Source organism: Dasypus novemcinctus, chromosome 9, assembly GCF_030445035.2.
Source record: "Dasypus novemcinctus isolate mDasNov1 chromosome 9, mDasNov1.1.hap2, whole genome shotgun sequence".
NCBI classification, from domain to species: Eukaryota; Metazoa; Chordata; class Mammalia; order Cingulata; family Dasypodidae; genus Dasypus; species Dasypus novemcinctus.
The window spans coordinates 62,263,634-62,290,900 of NC_080681.1; the positions used below are offsets into that span (position 1 = coordinate 62,263,634).

The 27,267-nt window shown below is 39.5% G+C and overlaps 1 protein-coding gene across 1 annotated transcript in view; it reads right to left on the minus strand.

Annotated features, from left to right (window-relative positions):
* Nucleotides 1-27,267, minus strand: part of IL12RB2 (interleukin 12 receptor subunit beta 2) — a 102,149-nt gene that overhangs the window by 56,771 nt on the left and 18,111 nt on the right. The window contains exons 5-8 of the mRNA XM_071217389.1: nucleotides 26,936-27,126; nucleotides 25,550-25,692; nucleotides 24,047-24,197; nucleotides 12,819-12,898 (exon numbers count right to left, since the gene is read on the minus strand). Coding sequence (XP_071073490.1) covers nucleotides 12,819-12,898; nucleotides 24,047-24,197; nucleotides 25,550-25,692; nucleotides 26,936-27,126 — 565 coding nt within the window. The remainder of the gene's footprint in view (nucleotides 1-12,818; nucleotides 12,899-24,046; nucleotides 24,198-25,549; nucleotides 25,693-26,935; nucleotides 27,127-27,267) is intronic.

Consider the following 27,267-nt stretch of genomic DNA (forward strand, 5'->3'; position numbering starts at 1 on the left):
TGGTACAAACAATAAGAAACTGTTAGAGCTCATTCACATAAAAGAAGAGAGTCCATAATCAAGTCCATTTAGAAAGCTGGGGGAATCTGAATATTTACTGGTCACAGATTTGCCTGTGAGGACTTTCCATCTGTTAGGAATGCCACTGGCATTCTTCTTATTAGCACAATCCTTTGCTTTCCTGCTCTACTGTGGAGCAGCTGTGTGACCTTGAGCAAGTCATTTTACCTCTCTGGGTCTCAGTTTCCTTGTCTAAAATAAGGATAAATCCATGAACAGTGTAGGCTTATTAGAGGATTCAGTGAGCTAAGGGACGTAATTAGTTTCAAAGAGTGGTTGGCACATGACAGATGTTCAGACATTTGTGAGTTCCTTTCTCTTACAGTTACTCTAAAGTGATATAAAAATGGTCCTAATTGGTACTTCCCTACCTTATTTACATGACTCTTCTACTGATCTATCAATTCTGTCTTGACCCTTGTCTTACAACTGCATATGGAAGTCTCACCAATGCTATACAATTGATCACAAAACACATAATTTGTGGTTTAAGCTTGAGTACCTTGATTTCAGAACTCATGACTGCCTTCAAAAACCCCAGTCTAAAAGTGAAGGAATGGTTCACCTGGAATTTTTTTTTCAATTGACTGTATTGAACCTTTCTGTATGAATCCATCTTCCCACTTGCCTGCCATCTCATCTCTGAATCCTCAGGGCCATGTACAATGTTTGACTCTAACAATTATCTATTAAACACTTTCCATAAATATCTCATTAATCTTCACAGCAACCTCCTGCATTTTACTTGTGAGGAAAGAAAAGCACAGAGAAGTTAAGCACCTTGCTCAAGATTACACAGCCAATAATAAGTGGTGAGCTGGAATCTGAACCCAGGCAGCACAACTCTCTCTGGATGAACTCATAACCCCTGTATCATGCTGGTACTTAGTAGCTAACCCCCAGGTATTTCTCTACACTGAGCTGATTTAATTGATAGTCATACCTCATGGAAGATATCCTGGCATAATGATTTCTATCTTGTTTTGTGACTAGATAAAAAAACAGCAAAATAAGAAAAACGTTCATGGGAGGAAGAATTTTATTCCCTTCCATGTCTGCTTTCTATCTTCTGCTAAACCTCTGATGCCTACTCTCTTATCTTTGACACTGGCCACAATCTATGTCATTCTACAGAAAATTCTCTACATTACAGCTGACATATCTGTGTGACTAGTCAGTAAGGGATAGCAATAAATTCTTTCTTAAAATATCTTCAGAAATGCTGCACCAGCCAGCAATGGGGCAAGAATTAGAAAGGGCAGGAAACAGTTGAATAGCGCAACAAAGCTATCACAGCTTTCCCATCTGCTGCTTTTGTACTGAAATATTGATTCTGAGATGCTCCCTTAAATTGGGTATGTCCTATAATCATATAAGGGCTCCAGTCTTCTGACATCTAATCTGCCCTGGGGTCTTATGATAGCGCTTTGTTCCACATCAGTATCACTCAGGTTACCAAACATATTTTACTTTTGCCAAACCTCTTTCATCTGAGAAGGCCAAGGAATTCATCCCTTCAACAGTACTATGTGATCTAGGCTGAAATATTTTCCATGTGAGGGAGAGAAATGCAGGAGGAAGAGACAAAGTGAATGTACTGAACAAGCTGCCCCCATTCGCAGCAGGTCTTCTCTCCATGGGGTAAGCTTGGTGGACAGGGCTTGCTATTTTCTTTTTCCTCTCACCACCCACCCCCAGATGGAAGACTGGAGGGTAGCTGTTTATCAAAATGAATCACTTCATTTAATAAATGAACAAAAAAACACCAAATCTCTTTTTCACTTTTGGAATCAAGAGTTTTCTTACTTCTCTTATTTATTGCTTAAGGCTCTTGAGCTGTGCTGCCCGGTTCAGGAGCCACGAGTCCCAAGAAGCCGTTGAGTCCTTGAAATGTGGCTAGTCTGTAATGAGATGGGCTGTAAGCATAAAATACACACTGGTTTTTGAAGATTTGGTAGGAAAAAAAGGATAAAATCTCACGTAATAATTTTAAAATATTGATTACCTACTGAAGTGATATTTGGAATATATGGAAATAAATAAAATATATTGTTGAAACAAATTTCACCTGATTCTTTTTACCTTTTAAAATGTGCTTACCAGGGGAGCCAATGTGGCTCAGTGGTTGAGCATTGACTTCCTACATATGAGGTCCCAGGTTCAATCTCTGGTCCCAGTACCTCAAAATAGAAAAAAAAAAAAAAGTGCCTACCAGAAAATTTTAAATTACACATGTGGCTCATATCCGTGGCTGCATTATCTTTCTATGAGATGGTGCTTCCTTTACATGCTGCGTCCTTAGTCTCCAGAGGGTCTCCTGATAAATGCTCTCCCCACCGCTGTCTAGGATAACCTGTTCTTTCAGGGTCACCTCCAGTATTACCTACCCAGAGGTCTCTCTCTGACCCTCCACCCACCATTAATTATTCTTCTCTATGTGACAAGCCCGACCTTCATTACCACTGAACACGAATCTTCTGAATGCCCCGAACACCCTTGTCGTCCTGACTCTGAGTCTTGCCCTCCCAGTGGACTGTGAACTCCATGACATGAGGACTGGATTTGTCTTTTTCACTTCCATATTCATGGCATGCAGCACAGTGTCTAGTACTAAAGAGGGGGCTTTAAAATATGTGTGTGAATGAATGAATGAACAAATGAATGAATTCAGTACACTTCATTTGCACACAAGAATTTCTCTTCCAGATCCATGAGTTCCACAATAATTTCAGGAAGTTAGGATGTGCTAGGATCGAGAGAGTATTCTGAAGAGATCAAAAGAGGAAATTGTCATAGTGTTTGCACACATTATCCTCATCTTCAGGGTGATTTTCTTCTTAGAGAATACATATTGTATTAAGTGGAAGAAAAGTGTAATGGAATCATGAATTGTCTTGTTTAGTCAAGGCAAAGGAAATCATACAAACTTTTGCAGAGAAAGAGATGATAGAAGAAATATGAGAGATGGGTATTGTTAAAAGGCCCCACATGGACAACCAGCAAGATGGCAGCAGAATAAAGAGTTCCTAGAGTCAGCTCCTGCTACAGGGCAGTTAGTAAACACCCTGAACTATCTAAAGCACCTATTAGGGGCTCAAGGAGACGAGAAGAGCATCCTGCAGCATCCTTCAAGGAATGGAAGAAGAGAACTGCCCAGCTGCAGAGAAGATTTGTGGGTGGAATACTCCACTCCATGGAGGCCGGTGCCCATTCTCCACTGGAGGCACAAGCTGCCCCGGGAGCTGTTCGGCAGCTGGAATTGGAAGCTCCACTTCCCAAAAACGGGGGAGGAAGAGACGGTTGGGCACCAACTTCAGCTACTGATTGTAAATTCAGCAGGCTGGAGTATAATCCTAAGAACAACTAAAATTGAACCTGTCCAAGTCAGAAGGAGGCTGGTAGCCAGCATTTTAACTCCACTCCTGGCACAAAGGGAAGCAGGGAGGACTGAAAATCACAGTGCTGGTAAGAACCGGCTTCTTTCCATCCAGATCAGATTCCAGATCTAGCATAAGCCCCAGCCTCACATCTGGCAGGGAGGAAACTGAAGGGACGTACATTGGCTTCTCCAGGAAAATACAGGACATGCCGTGGAGGCAAGTGGTCATCCTACTCCAGTGGCACAAGCCATCCCAGGAGCTGTTCTGTGACTAGAATTGGAATCTCCATTTCCTAAAGACAGGAGGGAGAGACGGTTGGCCACTGACTTCAGCTACTGATTATTAACTTTGGCTAGCTAAAGTATAACCCTAAGAAAACTAAAATTTGAACCTGTCTAAGTCAAAAGGAGGCCTGTAGCCACCATTTTAACTCTACCCCAGGCATGAGGGAAAGCTCAGCTGATTGAAAATCACAGAGATGGTAGAGACCTGTTTCTTTTACCCAGATGGGCTACAGCCCTAGCCTAGGCTTCAGTCCCACCTCTAGCAAGGAGGAAGCTGGTGACCCCTGCACCAACCTTTCTGGGTAACTGCAGGAACATCTGGCTGGCACAGACTGATTAATTGGAAATCTACCAAGGCAACTGTGGTCATTTTGGACCAGCGCAGTGTAGATTATTACCCACACCTCCAGTTCCATCCCCACGCCAGGTAGAGGAGAATGAGGTGTGAAGCTTCACCAATCTCTCCGGGCAACTATAGTCTAGGCCTGCAACTATAGTCTAGGCCTGGATTATTACACATAGCTGGGGCTCTGTTCCTACCCCTGGCAAAGGAGAAAGTTGGGAGAAGCTTCATTGGTTCCTGGGAAAATGAGGGCAGCTTAAACCTCCACAGCTTGCAGCACCAACTACATCCTTGGCTCCTACTACACAATCAGCAAAAGAGAAAGGGCAAGAAAACCCTAAATTAAAGAGAGAAACTGCACCCAGAATAAATACATCTAGTAAGCCAGATGCCAAGTCACCAACAAAAATTTACAATCTACACCAAGAAAAAGGAAGATACAGACCAGTTAAAGGAACAAGATAAGCCTCCAGATGATATAAGGGAGTTGAGACAACTAATCATAGAAGTTCAATCAAATCTCCTTAATAAATTCAAAGAGATGGCTAAAGAGATTAAGGATATTAAGAAGACATTGGATGAGCACAAAGAAGAATTTGAAAACATACATAGAAAAATAGCAGATCTTATGGGAATGAAAGGCACAATAAATGAAATAAAAAATACAATGGGGTTATGTAAGAGCAGATTTGAGGAGGCAGAAGAATTGGTGAGCTTGAAGAAATGGCTTCTGAAAGCAAACATATAAAAGAACATAAAGAAAAGAATGAGGAAGCAGATGTGGCACAAGCGATTTGGCTCCTGTTTACTATATAGGAGGTCCAGAGTTTGATTCCTGGTGCTTCCTGGTGAAGGCAAGCTAGCCGAAGCTGAGAATTGGCCCACACAAAGTACTGGCCTACGTGGAGTGCTGACGCACACAGGGTTGCTGGCCCATGCAGGAGTGATGGCCCAGGCAGGAGTGCTGGCCCACAAAGAAAGCTGGCAAAGCAAGGTGATGAAACAAAAAGAGACACAAAGGAGAGACAATAAGAGATGCAGCAGACCAGGGAGCTGAGGTGCAAGAAAGTGAATGCCTTTCTCCCATTCTGGAAGGTCCCAGGACAGGTTCCTGGTGTGGCCTAAAAGAGAAGACAAACAGACACTGAAGAACACATAGAAAGCAGACAGTAAACACAAAAACAATGGGGGAATAAGTAAATTTTTTTTTAAAGAAAAAAATTGAACAAGTTCTCAGGGAACTAAATGACAGCAAGAGACGTGCAAACATATGTGTCATGGGTGTCCAAGAAGAGAAGAGAAAAGGGGCAGAAGGAATATTTGAATAAATAATGATAAAAAATTTCCCAACCCTATTGAGGGACATTAATATCCCTGTCCAAGTAGCACAATGTAATCCCATCCAAATAAATCTGAATAGACCAACTCCAAGATGCACACTAATCAGAATGTCAAATGGCAAAGACAGAGAATTCTGAGAGCAGCAAGAGAATTGAAGTGCATAACATATAAGGGATGCCCAATAACATTAAGTGCTGATTTCACATCAGAAACCATGGAGGCAAGAAGACAGTAGTGTGATATATTTAAGATACTGCAAGAGAAAAACTTCTAGCCAAGAATCTTATATCCAGCAAGACAATCTTTCAAAAACGAGGGCAGGTTTAGAATATTCACAGATAAACAGAAACTGAGAGAGTTTGTAACCAATAAACCAGCTTTGCAGGAGATAAAGCGTATGCCACAGTCTTGAAAGAAAAGACAGGAGACGTTTGGAAAAGAGTCTAGAAATGAAGATTATATCAGTAAAAGTGGCTAAAAGTGTCAATAGAGTGCTGGAAATAAAATATGAAAGATAAAACTCAAATATTTTGGAATAAATTTAACAAATGATGCAAAGCACTTCTATTCAGAAAACTATACCTCATTGTTAAAAGAAATAAAAAAAAGACTAAATAATTGGAAGAACATTCCATGCTTACAGACTGGAAGACTAAATATCATTAAGATGTCAATTCTACTGAAATTGAAAAACAGATTCAATGCAATCCTATTAAAATTACACCAGCCTGTAAAAAATAAATGGAAAACATGATTATAAAATTTATTTGGAAGGGTAAGGTGTCTTGAATAGCCAGAAATATCTTAAAAAGGAAAAGCAATATTGGAGGACTCTGAGTTCTGAACTTTAAATCACATTACCTAGCTACAGTGGTAAAAACATGGAACTGGCATAAAGGCAGACACACAGATCAATGGAACCAAACTGATGGTTAAGAAACAGACCCTCACATCTATGGTCAAGTGATTTTTGACAAGCCTGTCAAACCCACCCAACTTGGGCAGAACAGTCCATTCTACAAATGGTGCTGAGAGAACTGAATAACCACAGCCAAAAAGGAAAAACGACCCCTATCTCACACCTTATACAAAAATTAACTCAAAATAGATGAAAAACCAAAATATAAAACAACCATTAAGCTTCTGGAAGAAAATGTAGGAAAATATCTTTAAGACCTGGTGGTCGGTGATAGATTCTTAAAGGAGAGAAGAGGAGGGTCATGAAGGATTACTGATGTTTCATGTATGTATTTCCACATATATATTCCATGCATATATTAAACAAATGTTTAATATGTGTAATGTATGTGGAGATGTATCAAGTTGATGGTAACACATAGTGAGTAGAAGCTGGTTGATAAATGGGAATGTGGTGGAAAAGGGTAGTCTAGGGGTATAAATGCCAATTGAAAGAAAGCTAGAGAATAATCTAGGGACTGAATAACACAGTAAACCCAGAGGTGGATGAGAATTGTGGTTGATGGTACAGATATAAGAGTATCCTTTGTGAGCTAGAACAAATGTACATCACAATTGCCGGGTGGTGGGAATGTGGAGAAGCATGGGAAAAATGCAACTGGAGTGACTTATGGACTGTGGTTAACCATAATAATCTAATATTCATGCATCTATGCCAAAGATATACTGTGTTGATAATGGGGGAGTGTAGCAGTTTGATATGGTTATGAATTCCAAAAATAGAAATCGGATTATATTTGTAATCTGATAAGTACCTGGGGGTGATTGAGTTATGATTAGGGCTTTGATTGGGCCACGTCATTAGGGTGTTGAGTCCCTACCCCTTGGTGGGTGGGGACTCAGATAAAAGGCATGGCAAAGGACAGAGTTGAGGGTTTTGATGTTGGAGTTTGATGCTGAAGCCTTAAGCTGGAGCCCTGGGAAGTAAGCTCACAGAGGAAAGAGAAGCCAGTCCCAGGAAGAGAGGAACACTGAGCCCAGGAAGAAGCAAGCCCTGGGAAGAAAGGAACCTTGAACCCGGAGAGAAACAAGACCCTGGAAGGGAGGAACCCAGGAAGCCTGAGCCCTCGTAGCTGTTGGCAGCCATCTTGCTCCAACACCTGAAAATAGACTTTGGTGAGGGAAGTAACTTATACTTTATGGCCTGGTATCTGTAAGCTCCTACCCCAAATAAATACCCTTTATAAAAACCAACCAATTTCTGGTATTTTGCATCAGCACCCCTTTGGCTGACTAATACAGGGAGTATTGAAGAAGTGTGTCCAATGTAAGCTATGAACCTGGTAATAGTCTGATGATATTATCTCATAATCTGCAACAAGTGTTCTACCACAGTGTGGTGTATTGATAGAGGGGTGCTGTATGGGAATTCTGCACATGTGTGTGATTGTTTTGTAAGTTTATAACTTCTCTCATAAAAATATATTTTAAAAATAATAGGGCGGGTTTGGGGGAAAATACACCAAATGTAAGATAAGGACTAGTAATAAGATTTTGACAATATTCTTTCCTAATTTGTAACAAATGTCTCATGCAAGGTATTGGTGGTGGGTTGATGAATGAGACCCCTACATGATGTTCCGCATGTTTGCTTTGTAAGTTCACAACTTTTACTATATACTTATTGTTTATGTATGCTCATGTATAAATGAAATAGTAATAATAATAGGCTGGGTTGGGGGAAAAATACACCAAATGTAAGATACTTTGGTTAGTAGTAATATTCTGAGGATGCTTGATGCTTTTTAATCATTAGTTAAAAATGTTTCACAATAATGCAAGGTATTGGTGGTAGGGTGAGGTGAGGTATTTGTGTCCTGTATGATGCTATGTATGTTTGTTTTATAAGTTCACAACTATTACTATATGCTTATTGTTTATGTATGTATGATACACTTCAATAAATTCTAAAAAAAGGAAAAAAGAGGACCCACATGGCGAGGGATCTAACTCAACAGTGGTGTTGTTGGTTACAGAGCAAAATTTTTCTCTTGGAGAAGACTTAATTTGTTATTTATTTGCAGTTTTAGCAATACCAATGTGTTCCTGTTTTATTTCATAGACTAGGTTATACTTTTTTTTTTAGGAGGTACTGGGGACTTGAACCCAGAACCTCATACATGGGAAGCAGGCACTCAACCACAGATACATCCACTCCTCCTAGGTTGTACTTTTTAACTTGAACATAGAAAGTATTTTTTCTCTTAAAAATAGCTATAATAGAAAATAGTACAGGATATTTTTGAAGAAACAAAGCTTTCAGAGGAGTAAACAAGGTGTGGGAAATGAATAACTATATGGGTACCATAACAACAAAGCAAAAGTCTCCTTCCCTTCAATATAAATACACTCACACATTCACCACCATAAATACACACTTTTGGACACATATTCATACTCACATCCATGTACTTACATTTTCACATACTCACCCTCATACATACACACACTCATATGCATTTTCTCTCTCACCCTCTTTCTCTCTCTCACACCAGGCTACACCCATTCAGCCCTGAGTTCTCCTCTAATGTAAACATCCTACAAAAGTGAAAGGTCATCTCACAATTCCCCAAATGCAAGAGAAATGTGCTCTCACACTGTTCACAGGCTAACTGGGTTGTATGTTGGCCTTCATTTGGTGCCAAGGCCTGAAATTCCCCACTCTGCAGTGCCTGGGTGTCCCTCTTATCTGGTTTCCCAGTACTGCTCAAAGGAAAGATAAAGCAAAACAAAAACCACCACATGCACATCTTTGCTTCTTTCCCCGGGTGAGATGTGGTTTGGGCTTTCCCACAAAGCACCTGATCTGGCTGCAGTGTTTTCTTTCTAGTCGACATTTAGATGAATCCTTTGTGCCAGTGTCACCCTCTCAAATCCCCCAAACCTGCTAGAGAGTGGCAGCAGGAATCTCCATTCTGAAGCGTGGGACAGAAGTGGTTTAAAACAAAGGAAGCTGTGAAGGACTCTGTCAATAAACTATTACCGGAAACTCCCTCATTGGATATCACTTCACCTCTCTAAACCTCCGTTTCAGGGTTTGTAACATAAGGGGTGGAACAGGATGCTAAATTCCCTTAGGCTTTTTTGGGTTTTTATATGGACCAGTTCCAGTCCAAAGTATCCTTTCTGCGCCCAAGGCAATTCTGGCTCCACAAAAGGAAAGATTTCCTAATGGTTAAGAGCTCTCCAACCATAGCATGGGCTGCCTATAAAGATGTTCTCCCTATCCCAGAAGGCACCAGTGGAGACATCTGTCTGCCTTGGACGGAGTAGGAGCCATATTTATAATGCGAGGAAAGGTGGTCTAGGAGAGCATTAGAGTCCCTTCTAATTCCAAGATCTCATTTTAGAACATAAGCATTGTGACAAGCCTATGGCTAAAAATATGTATTTGATTTCACTCTGATAGGGAATTCAAAGCTCTACGATCACACCTGTGACAAGTTCTCTTTGTTATACTGAGAAGTACTGTAAGACATGGCACTGAGTAGTTTGCTTTCACTGTCAGGATAAAATTTCATGAAGTAGAACCTTCTAGCTTTACCTCGGTGGCCTAGTGATTTTCTACATTTGTGTTCTCTCATTTCCTTGATACCCACAATGATGTAACCTGCCACAGCGATACCAGTATCAGTATCCTCATTCTGATGAAAGAAAATCATTGAGCAGAAAGGAGTAAAAGAGGATTAAAAGAGTGTATCCTTCAGATCACTGTGGAGGACATCTTTGGAGGAGGAATCTTTAGAGGAGAGGAATGTTGGTTTGATTCAGTTGCTTACTTGTGCAAAGGTAAATCAATAGCCAAGAATTGAGCTGGTTTCTTCCATAATATTTACAAAGTATGGCCACTCTAAATGTCTTGCATTGAGAATTGTCTTCCCATTAAAAGTGGCTTTATTTTAAAATAAATTTTGAGCTGCAGTTTTAGTTTCAAACTGAAGAGCTTGATTATGACTCACCAAGATATTTTTAGTGAGTCTCCTCTTATACCAGACATCTTGTGTGTGTGAGAGAGAGAAAGAGGGATAGAGGGAGAAAGAGCTCATTTCTTCCCTGGCTCATTTCTTAAAACTGAAGATGATAGCATAGTATCACAATCAATCATGCTAACCCTATCAGAAGACTTTATATTCAATGCTATGGATCTTCTGGTTTGATGTTCACCAGGTTCCTAATTCCAAAACTATTGATTTACCCTTAACTGGAAGAGGTATAGTGAAAGGGATACACATTTTGGGAAATAAAGAAGAGTACAGCTCACCCCATACCTCTTCTTATGAGTACATCAATCAGCAGATGAATTCAAATAGTACTGAGTCATGAAGTGACCTAAAGAGATCTGGATGGGGTTTCAGCCTCGGCTCTGCACTTAGTAGCTGGATGACACGGGGCAAGTACTTACTCTCTCTGTTAAATGGGGATAAGATTTTCTACCTCACAAGGCTTTAATGAGGATTACATGAAATTATGATGTCAGCTCTCAGCACTTTATGAGCCTTTCACAGTCTATAATAATATTAGGCCTCATTGGTTCCTTATAAACTTAAGAATAAACTTACCATATGATTCAGCAACCCCACTTCTAGCTATATATCCAAAAGAATTGATAGCAGGGACTTGTAGAGATGTTTGCACACCAATGTTCATAGCAGCATTATTCATAATTGCCAAAAGATAGAAACAGCCAAAGTGTCCATCAACAGATGAATGGGTAAACAAAATGAAGTGTGTGTGTATATGTATTTCTAATATATATATAAATACATACACAGACACACAATGGAGTCATTCAGTGATAAAAAGGAATGAATTCTGATACTCACTATAACATGAATGAAACTTGAAGATATCATGTTGAGTGTAAAAAGCCTGACACAAAAGGACAAATATTTCATGATATCACTGATATAAAATGAGAATATGCAAATTCAGAGAGTAGAAACTAGAATATAAGTTACCAGGGGTTGGAGTCAGGGTAGGGAATGGGAAGTTAATGCTTATTTGGTATAGAGTTTCTGTTTGAGGTGTTAGCAAATTTTTAGTAATGGATAGTGGTGGTGGTAGCACAACATTGTGAATGTAATTAACACTACTGAACTACATATTTGAAAGTGATTAAAATGGGAAAGTTTAGGTGGTTGTGACAGTTGGAAGTTTTTTGTGAATCCCAGAAAAGATGATGTTCTTAGAACTGATCCAGTCCTGTGGAGCCCATTGATTACATTGGATTTAGTTAAGGAACTATTGATTAGATCACTTTAGGGTCTTTGATTGAACAGTGACAGTGAAGCATGACCCAGGTTGAGTCTTTACCCTCTTTCTGGGGTCTTACATAAACTGAGACTTGGAAGCAAAAACACACAGAGACCAGCTGTCATTTTTATCCCAAGAGGCTGAGAGAGAGGTTAAGAGAAACTCCAAGAATTTGAGAGATTATAAACCGAACAACCCAATGTATGAGAAGAGTCAGGGACCTTGCCAGAGACAACCTACGATCTTGCCTTCCCTTGTGGCAGGAGCCCAGGATCTGCCAGCAGCTGACCTTTGGTGAGACAGCATCTCTGATGATGCCTTGATTTGGACATTTTCACAGCCTCAGAACTGTAAGTTTTTACCCTAGTAAATTCCCTTTGTAAAAGATGACCCATTTCTGGTATTTTGTATTGGCAGCCTTAGCAAGCTAAAACAGTTGTAGATATACCACCAGAATGAAAAAAAAAAAAATCATAGAATTACACAATATAAGCAGTGAATCCAAATATAAACTATGGACTACAGTTAATAGTATATTTATAGCAATATTGTTTCATCAATTGTAACAAAAGTACTACACTGAGGCAAAGTGTTAATAATAGAGAAACTTTGTATGAGGGGATGGTATATGGAAACTCTGTACTTTCTGTATGATTTTTCTGTAAACCTACAACCTCTCTAAAAAAAAACTAGGTCTCATTGTTTTCCAGAAGGTTGTGCAATTTAACAACCATATTACTCCAATTCTTGAGGGCTGCTTTCTATTCCTACTGTTATTACTTTCTACTACTATTAGTATTCCTGAGGTTGGGCCTCAGGAGAGGCTCCCTTCTGGGAGAGACAGCAAGTGGGCAGAGAGGAGCGTAAGAGTCAACGAGATGGTGTAGCTGGAGTCAGAGAGTGGCAATGCCTGAGATGGAAAAGGACCTTGATTGATTAGGGGTAGGATGAGGAAAGAGTGTGATGGTTCAGGGGAGGGAACACAGAACTCTTGTCATTATCTGAAAAGGGAAACGACACCGAGTCATGTATCATAAAGATATGTCTGAGAAAATGAGCTCCAACAAAGTCCTGAAACCTCATATCAGTCACTATAAAAATGGAAGGTCTTTTTTCTGCCTTGAAATTCATCATTCAAATATTTAATTCTCTTGAGTTTTAAGTTGCCTGAAAACTTACCTTCCAGAAAAGGGAAATCTGTTGGCTATTGTTGTCAATGCGCTCTTTAAGGTACCAGACATCTAACATCCCATTGGGCTCTGTTTTGAAGGGGGAAAAGAACATCATTTCACATATAGAGCTATTCAATATACTACACTGAAATATAAGCATCAATTGTTTATTCTATAAATATTCTAGGAAAGTAGGATAATAGGATAATTTCAATTTCCTTTGTGCTCCAATATTTCCCTTTTTCTTTTGCTTAACAACAAGCACGTATATCTTTGGCCATGAAAGTCAGAAAATGCAAGATTACTTTAAAAACAAATTTTTAAAAAATGATGATGAGGACCAGATTCCTACCTTACTCTTAAAACATGTATTAATGAAATAATCCAAATAAAATATGTGTGATTATTTCTTTTATTGGGATAAAGAATTCTTAACAGAAGGAAAGATATAAATCAAAGGAAAAAACATTTTTTTGATCTTGAAAAAATACAAAATACAAATACAAATGATAAAGCCGTGTTCATCTCCATTCCTGAACTCACTATGCTGTACTATAATTATTTGGTTTTATGTTGATAAGACAGTGAGCTACTTGAAGGCAAGGCCTCTCTCATTCATCTTAATATTCCCTATACCTAGCACAGAACTTGCAATGTGCTAGGCTCCCAGTAAGTTTTTGTTAAATGATGAATGAACAAATGAACAAGTCAGGCGATATTATCTACTTGATGCTGAAACACAGACTGAGCCTTTAGAAGAAATAAACTCTAATCTATAAGACAATGGTGAAAAATGACCCAGTTTCATTTGAAAAGAGACTGAATAATCGATCATCTCCTGTGTGTAATGTTAGTGTGTGTGTGTGTGTGTGTGTGTAAAGTAGTTTTATTTCCCCCACTACCAGTCACTGAGATTTGTTCTGATTCACAGCCAAGGGCAGAATCAACAGAAGCAACCACTGAAAACAGGCTTCAGCTGCACCAGCCTGACTGCTTAAACTGTGAAACTTAGTGTGTATTTGAGGTGAAGTTGCACTGAGATTCCTTTTGGAGTAGGAAGTTCCATTTAAGCAGATGAAAATTTCCAGCAAAGTAAGTTTCCACCTTGGTAATAGGAGACAAGTAGTCAGGGGGAAGAGAAGAGAAAAAGTGAGAGGCAAAGAATTAATAGGTGCCGAGCACAGATTGTAGCCCTGTGTGAGTCCATTCACAAGTGCCATCTTGTGTCTTCCTCATACCCCATGAAGGAGTTTTAGTGCAGTGGTTAAAGTGTGAGCGTCAGAGCCAGACCACCTACAGGCAAGCCCTGGGTGGGGGTTTGAAGCTGTATGTACCTGAGAAAAGCATGTTCTTAAAAGTAATCCATTCCTGTGGGTGTGAACCCACCATGAGTGGGAACTTTTGATGAGGTTACTTCAGTTAAGGTATGTCGCACCTTAATCAGGATGTTCACTGAGACTCCTGATGTATAAAGGGTTCCTACACTAGAGCCCTTAATAATAGAATGAAATTCAGACAGAAAGGAGTGCCACGGAGGGAGCAGCCAGAAACTGAACATCAATGGAACATGGAAGAGAAGGGAAAGACCAGGAGATGCCACCATGTGCCTTGCCACATACAAGCTAAGGACCAAGGATTGCCAGCAGCCAACCCCAGAATACCACCATCTTCAGGTAGAAAGCAGTGCCTTGACGAGGCCTTGATTTGGATTTTTTTCCCAACCTCAAAACTGTGAGCAAATAAATTCCCATTGTTTAAGCTGAACCATTGTACGGTATTTGCTTGAGCAGCCAAGGAGAATAAAACATCCTGGCTCTGCAGTCTTGAGCAAATGTTAAATGCGTGCTCAACAAGTTTCTTCATCTGCCAAACGAGGATAACAATACTTTATGTGATGTTGTTGCTATGAGAATTTAAGTGAGCAAAACACTGCCTGACACATGGTACGCACTCAGTAAGCTTAGCTGTGATTGCTTTCTTCATTTGATAACCGATGTACCGAGAAGTTAAGGAGCTTGCTCAAGGCCTCAGAATAAGCACAGATGCCAAGCTTTGAACATGGGTCTGTGCTATTCCCTAGACCATAGTCCTCACTCTGTACCAAACAACAGCCTGGCTTTAAGTGATTTCTCTGCAATACTTCCATCCCCCATTATGCATGCTTCTTTCTTTTGTAGGCTCTTCCTTCATCACTTCCTCTTCCTGCCTTGCTTTTTCTGTTTTCTAAATACCTACTTCTTTTCTTTCCTAAAGGCTTCTTTTCTTCCCCTTTGCTTTCCACCAGTGGTAGTATTTACCTTTGTGGCAAGGATTTAGGGGTAAAGAAATGCTGACACAAGACATTCTGCAACTATTTCAAATCCTTCAGGAATCAAGCCAGGGACTTCTTTCTGCTGGCTCAGATGTAAAAAAGTACAAGCAACAGAGGGAAAAGAGAAACTGACATTTATTAACCACCTACTATGTGCCAGTTAATGTTGGACAGTATCTCATTTAATCCTCATATAATGCAGGAGGTGCATGTGATGATACCTGTTTTACAGATAAGCACCAGGAGGTTGACATATGTTAAATGATTTACAAAGACTGGTAAATTGTAAAGATGAGAGCCAAGCCCAGGTCTCACTGTCTCCCAAGACCCTGCTCTACCCATTTGAGATCACTGTATTGAGCAAAGATCTGAACATGCCACAAACTCGAAAATCCAGACGCTCACTACATAATCAGGATTTGAAAACTTGGGTGTGCTCATTCTCAAAGCAAATTAACTTATACCATAGCACAAATTATCTTCAGTTAATTAGATTTTAGTAAGAAACTTAAAGGGAACATTCATTGTAACATTAAAGACTTACAATCCAACAGATCATTGCAGAGCTAAGAATCAAATTCTAGAAATTTACTCTCTTCGAGGGGTAAATCACAAGTGAAACTAAAATTTTAATAGTGCTTACCTGCAGCGTAAGCCTCTATAGGAGACAAATCATTAGTTGAATTTGTAAGGGTTTCAAAGTGTAAAACTTCTGATGAAAGGTGCCAAGCCACAGCTGCTGAAAGTAACATTAGTGCTAACACTAAAGAGAAACTCTGACATTCAACTGTCACAAAAATCACTTAAATTTCTATCCTCAGTGTCACCTAATAAAAGAGAGGTGTAACTATCATCTTATAGGCAGGCTAGAATGAGACAGTCAGAAGCCAGTAAGTTCAAGCGATTTCAAAACAAAGGGCTACAAATTATTAAAAGAACAAATAGCAGACATGGAAATCGAGTCTCCTGAGATGAAGCTGCCTTCTATTTAAAGAGCAAATTGGAGGCTTAAAGAGGAAGAAGTTCCCAATATGAAAAAAAAAGAGGAGGTCCTAAATTTTGCAGGAAATTGGCCTAAATGACCTAAATGACCGACAGGATTCTTTCAACTCTAAGATCCTGAGATTCTAGGATTCCATAAACAGTATGTTTATTAAACAAATCAGAGCCACCCTGTGTTACTTCTGAGAAGAGCATCCACACCCAAAGGCAAAGGCAAGGGCAGGGGGCCTGGACGTTACTGAATCACAGGGTGGTAAACAATCACTCCCTGTTCCTATAGTTTCAGAAATTTTAGCATACAGTTGAGAGAAGTGTAAAGGCCTCCAGGGACAGTAAAAATGGAAAATTTAACAAAAAGTGAATATGGGAAGGGCATATCTTAAGAGGTTTTAGGCAGTGAGTGAATGAAATACACAGGAGGTTTTCAGTTGGTTGATGTCCACTCTTTGGGCTATGGTATATGTATCTAAAATTTAGTTTCAAGTAACTAGGTGCAAAGGGGTCTTACAAAACACTTACTTGATTTAAAAGTTTTTGAAGGTAGGTTCATGCCTTCAATGTTATTGACTACTATGCCTCCTTGTTAAGTTCTACACAGACTCCTATTACTGCTCCATACCTCTGTTCCCTTCAACAGAACTTCTTGAAAAAAGTTGTCATTTGTTACCGCTTCCATCCACTCACCTCATTCTCTCTCGACCCACACCATTGGAGCCCATTCCACTGATACCTCATTCCACTGACACTGCTTTTGGTTGCCAGTGCACTCCCTGTTGCCAAATCTAATGGTCAGTTCTGTTGTTATTTTATTGGACTTCTCAGCATGTTTAATATAGTTGACATCTCCTTCCACCTATTTTTTGGAACATAACCTTTTAACATCCAGATCACAATTAAACAGGTTGTTGGTTTTTTTAGGAGGCACTGAGGATTGAACTTGGGAAGCAGGCACTCAACCACAGAGCTACACCCACTCGCACGTTTGATAGAAATGGGGATGCATCATCTGCACTAAAATCAATAGAGACATTGTGTTTATGACATGAGTTACAGATTATACATAGAATTTAATTTTAATAAAGTTCAAAACTGAGATTTTTTTTTGAGAGAGAGTCTATTGTGTAAAGACATATTTTGTGGAAACAAAGAAAAAGGGAAGGGAGATGATAAACATATCATCAGGATAGTGGCTACTTCTGGGGAGGCATGACAAGGAAAAAAATACATTGGTAATGTTAACACTTGAAAAGTGTCCAATTGGTTGTTATACTTCATACTTAGGAAGTAGCTTGAATTAGGATGGTCATGGTGGCAATGGAAAGAAGTGAACAGATTTTGAACATGTTTAGGAGAAAGAATCTGTTGTTGATATGGAGGAAAAGGAGAAATTAGGGATAATTTCTAAATCTTTGGATTGAGTAACTAGGAAGATGGTGGTGCCATTTAATGAGATGGGGATTACCGAAGCAGAAACATTTTGGAAGCATTTTGCTTTAGAGTAAAAGTGAAAGTTTTTATTTAGGCTATGTGAGGTTTTGGATGCCTTTTGACATCTGAGTGAAGATATTAGAGAGGCAGGTTGGACACAAATCTGAAGTTCTGGAGAGAGGCCAGGCTGAAACTATAAATATGGTTTTAGTACTACGGGGCTGGAGGAGGTCACCTGGGAAAAGTAGGGCCCAGTGTAAAGCCCCAGGACATCCAACCTTTAACAATTGAAAAGAGGAAGGTGGCTGGCAAAAGAAATCAAGAAATATTGGGAAGCAGACTTGGCCCACTGGATAGGGCGTCCGCCTACCACATGGTAGGTCCAAGGTTCAAACCCTGGGCCTCCTTCCCCCGTGTGGAGCTGGCCCATGAGCAGTGCTGATGTGCACAAGGAGTGCCCTGCCACGCAGGGGTGTCTCTGCGTAGGGGAGCCCCACGTGCAAGGAGTGTGCCCTATAAGGAGAGCCGCCCAGCACGAAAAAAAAGTGCAGCCTGCCCAAGAATGGCGCCACACACACGGAGAGCTGACATAACAAGATGATGCAACAAAAAGAAACACAGATTCCCGGTGCCGCTGATAAGGATAGAAGTGGTCGCAGAAGAACACACAGTGAATGGACACCGAGAACAGACAACTGGGGGGGGGGGGCAGGGAAGGGGAGAGAAATAAATAAAAAAAAAAGCAATATTGGCCATCAGGTTAAAACGAAAATCAAGAATGCAAGATTTCACAAGTCAAGAGAATCAAGTACTTCAAAGAGGAAATAGCTGCTTTTCCCTACTGCAATAACTTTGGAGGCCACCAGATTCCCTTTCGACTTTGCATTTCATCTTGGTGTCACCTCCTCCAAGAATCTTTTCCTAACCCTCCAAGAGAGACTATAAGTACCTGAGTCCGAAGACCTGTCTGGATTCATTGTGTCCCAGCACCTAGTATAGTTCCTGATACATACATTCCTCACAGGCCATCCAAAGAAGCATATATATATAGATATATCTATATATATATCTATATATACACTTTTTTTTTCCTGTTCAAAGGAACTCAGGGAAAGCATTCCTCCTATTGGGGTAATCACTGTTTTGTCAAACAACAGCGCCCAGGCATTTACAGTACTTACAGGGTAGGTGTTGGGCTAAAAGGAGAACAAAAGAAGGAAAAAGGAGGAAAGGTACTGTTACTGGATCACAAACATAACATTTTCCATCTAATGAAGATGTCTGCACGTAAGTCTCTTTAGAAGGGTAAAGAACCATTCATTCTTATTTCCTTGAGCCTTCAGCAAAAGGACTCAAGTATGACGATTTCAAGTTTAGCTAGTTTAGAGGTCAGCAAATTATAGTCCACAGGCAAAAACCTGGCTCACTGTTTTTGCTACAGTGTATTAACTAATACTGTTTTTTACATTTTCAAATGGTTGGGGAAAAATTCAAAATAATAAGAATTTTTTGTGACGTGTGAAAACAATATGAAATTAAATTTCCAGTGTCCATAAATAAAATTTCATTTGTTTATGTGCTGTCTATAGCTGCTTTCATCCCACAACAACAAATTTTAGTAGTTGTGACAAGACATTTCAATGGTCCGAAAAGCCTATACAGAAAATGTTTGCTCCGAGCTACACTGTTATGGAATATTTAATAACCAAGACAGTAAAATAACTTATAGTATTTGATTATTCACATCTAATCTATCTTGGCAATATTTTAAAATTACAAATGAGTGAATTAATGAGTTGCTTAGCTTCTCAATGTGGGAAAGGGTACCTGGAGCTGGTAACCGGCATTTTCTCCCTCTTTAGAGATTTCTCACTAACCACATTTGCAACTGCCATGATGGGGGAGGGTATGAACTGTATTCCTGTGGGTAACTGTCCAGAGTAGAGTTGAACAAGACCAAAATATTTAAATAAAGGCTTTAAAAGATGGTGAATGAACAGACAAAACACCGTTAAGTTAGCTCTAAGAACTGCTCCTTTTTTTTTCGGTCTTCTCCTGCTTTAAGCAGTAAGGGATTACCTCCCCCTCCACCTAGTCAGGCATGGGTAGACCCCATGAAGTCCAAAATCAAGGATGTCTTCCCACTAGAAGTAAAATGTGGTAGCTCGCTTCCTAGTAGAAGGACTGTCTTCAATGACTGACTGACTGCAGGACTGTTCTAAACAAAGGAAAGTGGTTTTTCCTCTTCTACCCCTTTATTTAGTGTCATTTATAAAGCATTACTCAAAAAATAAAAATAAAATAAAATAAAGCATTTCTCATGGAGGACCATGACAGGAGTTGAAGTAATGACCTAGGAAAGGCCTGTATGGAGTAAATAATGTCTTCATCCTCTGCTGAAATGCTATAAATAACTGGCCCAATCCACCAAGAGAAATTATATTCCTCTAAGTATTGAGTAGAAAAGGCTGAAAAGAAAAGAGCTCTATCAGAAAATCACTCACAGCTTTAGAGAGTAACTAAAAAAACTTACTATTAATTTTTTTAAATGCCAAATTATGTATGAACATCCATTTAAAGGGTAAAAAAAAAGAAGTGTTAAAAAAAATTCACACCTTTTACATTTACATCAATTGGTATTTCATAAAGAAACTGATGACAGAAACAGTGGTAAGTGGTAAAAACCATGCAGCTTAGAGTAAGTGAACAACCCACAGAAAGATCAAACACAAAAAAGGGAGATTCAGACATTCAAAGGAAGTCAAGAGAGCTTGGTAAACATGGTATATCTCTGAGAATAGGTTTCTCTCTTTATGAATGTGAGCAATTACTCTGAATTATCCAACTTCCTAGCTTCAACTCACAACCATTCACACACAGAAATGATGTGGTTTATTTTATGAGATAGGAAAAAATAGTGATTCTGTCTTAAAAGGGGTTTTAATTCAACAGATAAACACTTAAAAAAAATCTTTTCACACATTTCTAAATAGGTCATTATAAATGTGAGAAAGAATGACAAGATTTCACAAGCCTAGAGTTTCCCTAGTTTATAGTTTAGCCTAACGTGATATAATTCAAATATTTCTCAGTCTATTTTCTACCTTAGCCTTGGACAAAAAATTTGGCCTATTTTCAAGAATTTTATCTGTATTCTGTATAGATAAAATCTAATCCATGAGGCATAAAAAATATATATATATATACAAAGTACTTTGACTATGTATAATAATAAGGATACTACCAGTAAGCTCTGGATTACAAAGGTGACAAGCATTTAAACAGAAAGCAAGTGACAACATTAATTGAAGAGATTTTATTATAAAATGAGAGGAAATAAATGATTAGTTATTGGACTAACATTTTTTAAATTATCTTTTTAAAAAACTAGAAAAATACAATTAATGCCAGAAGAAAGTAAGGATGTAAGATTATTTATAATTTATATATTGGGTATTATATTGTCAATAGGCCTTTTAGGCCTTTGAATGTCATTGAAGTATCACTGATGAGTGTCAGTTACCAAAAACCATCAATGGCTCATAGAAAATGAATGCAATACACTAAGATAGTTTATATGCACACATGTCTATAAGTCTCCCAAATAAGAATTTAGTTTTTTTCACATTAATACTAGAAAATTTAGGTGTTAAAGCAAAGCATTATATGTCAATTTTCCCTGGGTTCCAAATTTATGCAAATTATGAAAAGTTCTTTCTGTACTATAGCCCTAATAGAGTACTTCTGAAACCGTCAGGTAACTATTTCTTGTGTCTCCAAAGACTTATTAAAATTGGTATAAAGTTTAAAGTTTGGGCACTTTTGCTTCAAAAAATGTTTGATTACACTTCAATAAAACTGATTTCCCAATAATTAAGAGAAAGAAAAGTTCATTAGACTGAAAAGTATATTTGATATCCTGTTCATAGCTATGGGCAATCTGGCAATGCTCATCTGAGCAGTGAATATGGGAGGCTTGAAGAATTATAATACTGTAATATTTGGTGAAGAGGAGACTGCTGGCCATTAAATTTTATTTTAAAATGTTATATCTCTAGAGTCTACTTTCAAGATTTTAGTATAAGCCTTATTAAATTTTTATAGAGTCATACTAATTTGGACAGAAACAAAACGATGAAATGCTTCAGAATTTAACGATGAAGGAATGAGATTAATTACCATTCCTGCCTTGCAGAAAAGGAGAGTCACTGAGATAATAAGAGAATTAGACATAAGAGTTAGAACTAAACACTGCTGAGGCATATGCCTATAATCAACACAATTTGTCAAAAACAGGAGTAGGACTTACCTAATGTTAAACATTTTTAGTCATATAAATATATTTCCTTGGACAGTTTCAGTACTTAATGTCAAAATTAACATTTTTTAAAATAGAAAACATTTTATTTCTCTTTGAATTTATGAAGAGATATTTGTGGCATATTGCATATAAATAAGCAAGTGATGTTTCTACTATTATTCCTTTTTTAAAGTATATTTTTAATTTATTTTTAAAAGATACATGGATTACACAAAATGTTACTTTAAGAAATATAGGAGAGAAGCAGACTTGGCCCAATGGATAGGGTGTCCGCCTACCACATGGGAGGTCCATGGTTTAAACCCCAGGCCTCACTGACCTGTGTGGGGCTGGCCCGTGTGCAGTGCTGATGCGCGGAGGCAGTGCCCTGCCACGTAGGGATGTCCCCCTTGTGGGGGAGCCGCAGGGAGTGCGCCCCGTAAGGAGAGCCACCCATTGTGGAAGAAGGTGCAGCCTGCCCAAGAATGGCGCCGCACACACGGAAAGCTGACGTAGCAAGATGATGCAACAACAACAACAACAACAACAAAAAAGAAGCACAAATTCCCAGTGCCGCTGATAAGGATAGAAGTGGTAACAGAAGAACACACAGAGAATGGACACAGAGAGCAGACAACGGGGCGGGGGATAAAAATAAATAAATCTTTAAAAAGAAAAAAAAAAGAAAAATAGGAGGTTCCCAAATGCTACACCCCCCATTTTCCCACACCAAAAACTTCTTTCATTAGTGTGGTACATTCATTGCATTTGGTGAATACATTTTGGGGCATTGCTACACAGCATGGATTATAGTTTAAATAGCAGTTTACACTCTCTCCCAGTCCATTCAGTGGGCTATGGCAGGATATCTAATGTTCTGTATTTATCCCTGCAATATCATTCAGGACAACTCCAAGTCCCAAAAACGCCCCCATATCACACCTCCTTTTCCCTCTCCCTGCCTTCATCAAAGCCAGTGGCCACTGTATCTATATGAAAAACATAATTTCTTCCATTGCTAGAATCACAATAATTCTATAGGAGAATACTAGTAAGTCCACTCTAGTCCATATTTTATTCCTCCATCCTGAGGACCCTGGAATGGCGATGCCCACTCCACCTCTCAATTGAGAGGAGGCTTCAATCCCAAGCGGCTGATGTGTCTGCAGCTATAGACTCTCTGGGTTCCTTGTGTGGTGTGGTCCAACCCCACCTCCCTGTCAACTGACCTAGCTAAGTCCAACAAACTGAAGAGTAGGTGCTGCAACACTGCTGGGTCTCAGGGCTTAGCTGGCACATGGACAGCCTAGAGATTCAAATCTCCTGGGCATACTCCAAACCCAGTGCCAACCATAGATTCAATAAAAGGGACAGAAGAGGCAGGTGTAGAGAAGTCACATCCAAGTCTGACTCCATCACACTCAGGAGCACAAATTCCAAAGTAGGATCCACTGGCAAGGCACCGAACTCTGAAGTCATCTGCCATGACTGTAGGACCTGGGTGTCTCGAGCCTCAGGAGCACCCTTACCTGGGGTTGTATCTACTTTGCTGTCTAAGAGATCCTGCTGAGACATGCATAAGCACAACCCCTCTGACGACCTTCTGACTTATTTTGAAGTCTCTTAGTCATATGATCATTTGTCTTTACCATTTCCCCCTTTTATTCAAGGCTTTTTTCCAGTTGCAAAAATTTGTTAATTAATACAAGTATATCTTTTGATTTGGTATCAGTAACTTAGAGATTCTATTCCAAGGACACCATTATAAGCAAATGTAGAACTAAAACTTAGCTCTGCAAAGATCTCCTCCCCACCCCCCACCCCCAAAAAACAACCCTAAATGCCACAGATAAGTAGTCAACTTGGTATAGTTAAATGAAATACAAGATGACCCTTAAAATGTGTATACCTCATGCATTAGTTTCTCTTTATTTAGCTTAGAGTTCATGACCCAGCAATAAAATCACTTGCTCACATAGTTCTTTCCACTATTCTCAACCTGGCCAAACTACAAACTTGCTTAAACTCAATTGTCTTCTTCATGCCTACACACAAGAAGCTGCTGGAGAAAAAACATATACCATGATGTTAAATGTGTGGTCAAAAATCTCAGTGGGTACTCAACAACTGCCTGACAATTTAACAATTACTTCCCTTTCATTTTCCCCTGTTACCTCCCTTTTTTGACTCATACCTTCTTCTGGTGTTTGTGTCCTCAATGATTCACTCCAATCACTCCAGCTTCCTTTGTAAAGATGTAGCTTAGAGGAAATCTGAAATTCATATTCTGTAAATGGTTTCAGATCAAGCAAGTTATGTTTTCCTTTGGCATCTGTAACATTAACCTACAATCAGACAAGATTTTAAAATGCGCACAATCATACAAAATTAAAAGAATATTAACAAACAGAAAAAGGTACACTAGATGGCCCTTTTTAGGTTGTTGTTTTTTTTTTTTTTAAGATTTATTTTTTATTTATTTCTCCCTGCCCCCGCACCCCCCCCCCCCCAGTTGTCTGCTCTCTCTGTCCATTCGCTGTGTTCTTCTGTGACCGCTTCTATCCTTATCAGCAGCACTGGGAATCTGTGTTTCTTTTTGTTGCGTCATCTTGCTTTATCAGCTCTCAGTGTGTGCAGTGCCATTCTTAGGCAGGCTGCACTTTCTTTTGCTTTGGGCAGCTCCCCTTACGGGGTGCATTCCTTGCACGTGGGGCTCCGCTACATGGGGGACACCCCGTGGCGAGGCAGGACACTCTTTGTGCGCATCAGCATTGTGCATGGGCCAGCTCCACACGGGTCAAGGAGGCCCGGGGTTTGAACCGCGGACCTCCCATGTGGTAGACGGACGCCCTAACCACTGGGCCAAGTCCGCTTCCCTAGGTTGTTTTTTGGATCTATTATGCAATGAGAAGAAATTCGATGACTGGGTTACTGAATCCATGGGATGTTAATCTGAAACAATAGCTTCTCATTAAAACAAACAAACAAAGGAACAAACTCCTGGGACTTAGAACCTATACAGGTTCCAAGGAGGGTTTGGAAAGCAGCTGAACAATGAATGAATGTGAAACTACGAATTTTCAAAAAGCCTTGGAGAAGTTGCTACACTACAGATTTTTTAAAAAGATTTATTTATTCCCCTCCTCCTACCCCCCCCCCATCATTTTTGTGCTCATTGTCTGCTCTCCATGTGTTCTTCTGTGTCTACTTGTCTTCTCTTTAAGTGGCACCAGGAACCAATCCTGGGACCTTGCAGAGTGGGAGAGAGGTACTCAATCTCTTGCACCACCTCAGCTTCTTGGTCTGCTGTGTCTCTTATTATTGTCTCTCCTCTGTGTCTCTTTTTGTTGTGTCATCTTGCTGTACCAGCTCTCAATGCAGGCCAGCAGTTGGCATGGGCCAGCTCTCTGCATGGACCAGCTCTCTGCTCAGGCCAGCTCACAGCACAGACCAGCTTACCTTTCACCAGAAGGCCCTGGGAATTGAACCCTGGACCTCCCACATAGTAGATGGGAGCCCAATTGCTTAAGCCACATCTACTTCCAAGATATTTCTTAATAAACAGAGGTGTACAAGGCTTTCTGATATATTTCAAATACGTACTTCTGGTTAAAATATTCTTAAACTCCGTATTTTGCTGGAATGATACTAAGTACCTCCTTCCCATTTTCTTTTCCTTCACTCTAAAGACAATTACCATATTCCAGGACCTGCTGTTACTGGGTCGATATCTGAGTCGATTAAGCAGCACCAGTTCCTCATCTCTCCACTGAAGGGTACATCTGCTCACTGAAGCATTTAGAAATTGGATTCTGATGTTCCATGGAGGAAGAGGCCTCACTAGTAACCAGGACAAACAAAAAAGTGTGATTCAGGCTTGATGGTTGGAAATTACTCTTATTTACATGAGCTATAAAGAAGTTGAACACAACTAATTTCTAAGATGCACAATCACAAAATTTGATAAAATATACAAGAGAGAAGTGCCTGGGTTTTCAAAAGAAGGAAAAGGTAAATGCACTTCTAAATCATTAAAATAGTTACCCTTAATCCTCCCTCCTTTTTAAGAAATAAATTCCTACCAACATTAGTGATAGTGTCAACTCCACCTACTCCAGTGACTTAGAGAAAACCAATGTGCCAAACCTGAAAGACTCCAAGTACTAAGAAGGCAGAGGTGGCTTGTGGGGAGCACCTCAGGAAGAGAAGGAATATTGGTAGTAAAAGTCATAAGGGAGAGAGGAATAGAAAAAAGAATAAAGGGGAAAAAAGATGGCTTGGAGATGAGTGGTCTATGCAAAGAGATGGAAGGTAGGGTTGGGAGAAGTATGGTAGGAAAATATATAACTAATTTCTATATTCAGACTCACAAAGTTGGCCATATTCATGCAAAGAGGTGCTGTGGGAAGAGAAAAGATATTCACAGTGTGAGGTTGGAACTTCAAGGCAAGCTAGAAGCCAGAAGCAGGTCTATCTGGGATGGTCAGAACTCAGGGATGCCTGGGCTTGATCTCTGATTCAACTGGGCCCATTGTATTTGCTCAGAAATGTGCTGCAACTGACTCACTCCAGCTCCCGAGCTGGTAAGGTGGGTGGAGATAAACAATCCCAGAGCAAGATGCATTTGCACCTTGATACATTTTATTTGTAGTTGCACCTAGCTGCTCTAGCCCAGCAGGCCCACATGAAGCCCTTTCAGGACAGTGGGAGTAGCCATGTGGGTAAAAAGACATCTCTATCAAAGGTCTGGGGTCAGTTTCTTGAAGGACTTCACAGAACCTCTCTTCAGTCAGATGGTATCATTGGAAGCTGTTGCCTTCAAGGAACATGAAACTAGGGATTCTTATTTCTACACAAGAGAGAATAATGAGTATCCCACTTTGTGGAGCCATTTTATACACCTCTAGGTACCATGTGACATTCTACTTGCAAGAAAGTAACTTCTTTCCTTTGCTTTTGCCCTTTGGCCACTTTTTGTCAACTACTGCTCCCTTGAAACAACCACATACATAAGATTTGAGTGTTTTAAAAAACAAATTTCATGTGCCAATGCATGAAACCTATAAAGTAAAATAAACCGTACATATGTCCAAGAATGTGAATGTGGAGGGAAATGAAGAAGAATTTCCAAGCTCGTTGATGGCAATAACCTTGGCTGTGTAACTGGATTCAGGTGATTCAGGAGTTAGGTTTATTCCAAGGTCCAAGTGGTCACAAGAATGATTATTATTAATATATTGTTTCTGCCAAGTTAAATTTTTCGGTCCATTTAACCTGTAAATAGAAGGCAATTATGTTCAGCAACGTATTTTATGTGCTGCTTTCCCCTTTTAGTACAAAAGAACAAAATGTTTTAAATTCTAGACATTTTATAACGTCAGTCTTATTATCAAGGGAAACATCGTGGGAATATCT